Genomic DNA, 2,085 nt, shown 5'->3' on the forward strand with positions numbered 1-2,085 from the left:
ATGTGAATAATAGAAAAAGAAAAAGTTTAATGTTTGGATTATAATATAGCCAGTACTGGGAGTGTTTATAATATGACACCAGGTTGGCTCTCATCCCAATGTCACTTCTAATGCTTGTTTGTTTCACAGTGGAAGATTTTGTCACTTTTTTTTTTTTTTTGTCTGAAGATGATAATTGTTTTTGTTCCAGACGTGCCTCTGCTCAATTTGAAAGGATTTCAAAGTAAGAAGTGTCACAGTGACACTGTGACATTGTGAGACTTAAATATTGGGAGGAACTAAGTCCCAACAGGGCGAGTGTTTACTGCGTGACACCAGAGTGACTCTCGCAGAGGGGTTTTCAGACGCCACAGTCTGGCTCAGCTTTTCAGAGAATCTCATGCACGCGTTATTTAATAAATTCAGATTTTTGTAGTGCAGTCAAACACTTGTTTTTTGTATATTTATTTAGAAGGTAAAGATCCCCCATGAGGATTCAACAAAGCTTGATGCTTCAGCTGTTGTGGGGAGCACTTAGGATGCAACGCCCCAGGGGAATTTCCATTCTCTGAGATGTGCTGTCTCTCTTTGTCTTACCACATGGGATTAGACAAACTGTACAAGCAAGACATGCCAGGAAACATATGCTAAGAAATGAGAGAAAACTAACAAATTAAGTTTTGTTTCAACCTTATGTAATAACACACTTCAGTCATGGCTTTGTACTCTCATACAGGTTAAACTGAGCGCCGTATAAGGCGTGTGTCCATGTTGAAAGGGCATCAGCCTCAGTGTGTGACCACAAAGTAACTTCAGACATCCAAGCTAAAATGAAAGGATTAACTGAACCTCAGGTTGAGGCTGTTTTCCAGGACAAGCAGCTTCCAAAATGTGTCTTAATAACACTGAATTTGTTCAGTTTGAAAGCCCCATAAATACTGAAACACATCAAAGCCATCATCATGCTATTATATATCATGTTATTATATATCATACCTTAAGAAAACCAGACCCTACAGAATTGTCATACAGGAGGTATGAATGTGCCTCCAAAGCTCCAGTTTCATATTCACGTGTTCTCCTCAAACCACAGCGTCATGGAGAAGACATTAAATGGCGGAGATGGTTTTAAACACCTTGAGGCAACTGAAAAACCCAAGTCAGGAAGAATGCACCTGTGTTTTGTACAGACTGTCTTAAAATTAAACCAAACTTAAAGGTTTGATCGGAGGCATTTGTTGGCAGACTTTGAGGTTGCACAACCAGTAGAAGCAGCAGATGCAACAGCTACTGAGTTTGGTTTCCGTCAGTCGCCTGCATGTTAATTGTATTAGAAAATCACAGTCTTACTGTTGGTTTAGTCTGGAGACTTACAGGAAATTCCTCAGACCGTTTAGAAAGGGCTTGTGCAAAACAAAGTTCAACCTACAATTATGAAACAGCAGCTAATATTTAATATACTGAGTGTTTTCATCTGCGTCTCTCAGGGTCTGCCGGGTAATTCTGGACCACAGGGACGACAAGGACCTCCTGGACCCGTTGTAAGTCTGTTTTCGTGTTATTCTCAGCATATGTTTGTCTCTTGGATCGTCCTGATACACGTGCTGACTGATCTTTTTGCTTCCTGTCACCTTCCTTCTCCCTCTCTGTCTCTTATTGTCACTGCCTGTCTCTGTCTCAGGGAGCCCCGGGAGCACCAGGAGCTCCAGGACCTGGTGGGGCAGCAGGGTCCCAAGGAGATCAGGGACTTCCTGTGAGTGAAAATGTTTTGTTTTATTTTGTTAAGCTTAATGTGAATAAAGAAATCTGTGATACTGAATTTGCTTAAAACACATGAACGCTATTGAAACAGCCTACATGTGAAAAGCCTACTCAAGAGAGTTTGACATAACTTACCCAAATCAACAATGAAACAAGGGCTGTGTCCAAAATTCCGTACTAACATGCTATTTATCATCCTAAAGCCCTGATCAATTTCAATCAATCAATTTTATTTATAAAGCCCAATATCACAAATCACAATTTGCCTCACAGGGCTTTACAGCATACGACATCCCTCTGTCCTTATGACCCTCGCAGCGGATAAGGAAAAACTCCCCAAAAAAA

General features: G+C 40.7%; 1 protein-coding gene across 1 annotated transcript in view; it reads left to right on the forward strand.

The window, feature by feature from the left end:
* Nucleotides 1–1,016: 1,016 nt before the first annotated feature.
* Nucleotides 1,017–2,085, forward strand: part of LOC126391711 (collagen alpha-1(XIV) chain-like) — a 10,816-nt gene continuing 9,747 nt past the window's right edge. Inside the window, exons 1-3 of the mRNA XM_050046613.1 lie at nucleotides 1,017–1,163; nucleotides 1,467–1,520; nucleotides 1,661–1,732. Of these exons, the coding sequence (XP_049902570.1) occupies nucleotides 1,017–1,163; nucleotides 1,467–1,520; nucleotides 1,661–1,732 (273 nt within the window). The remainder of the gene's footprint in view (nucleotides 1,164–1,466; nucleotides 1,521–1,660; nucleotides 1,733–2,085) is intronic.

Source organism: Epinephelus moara, chromosome 6 (genome assembly GCF_006386435.1).
Source record: "Epinephelus moara isolate mb chromosome 6, YSFRI_EMoa_1.0, whole genome shotgun sequence".
NCBI lineage: Eukaryota > Metazoa > Chordata > Actinopteri > Perciformes > Serranidae > Epinephelus > Epinephelus moara.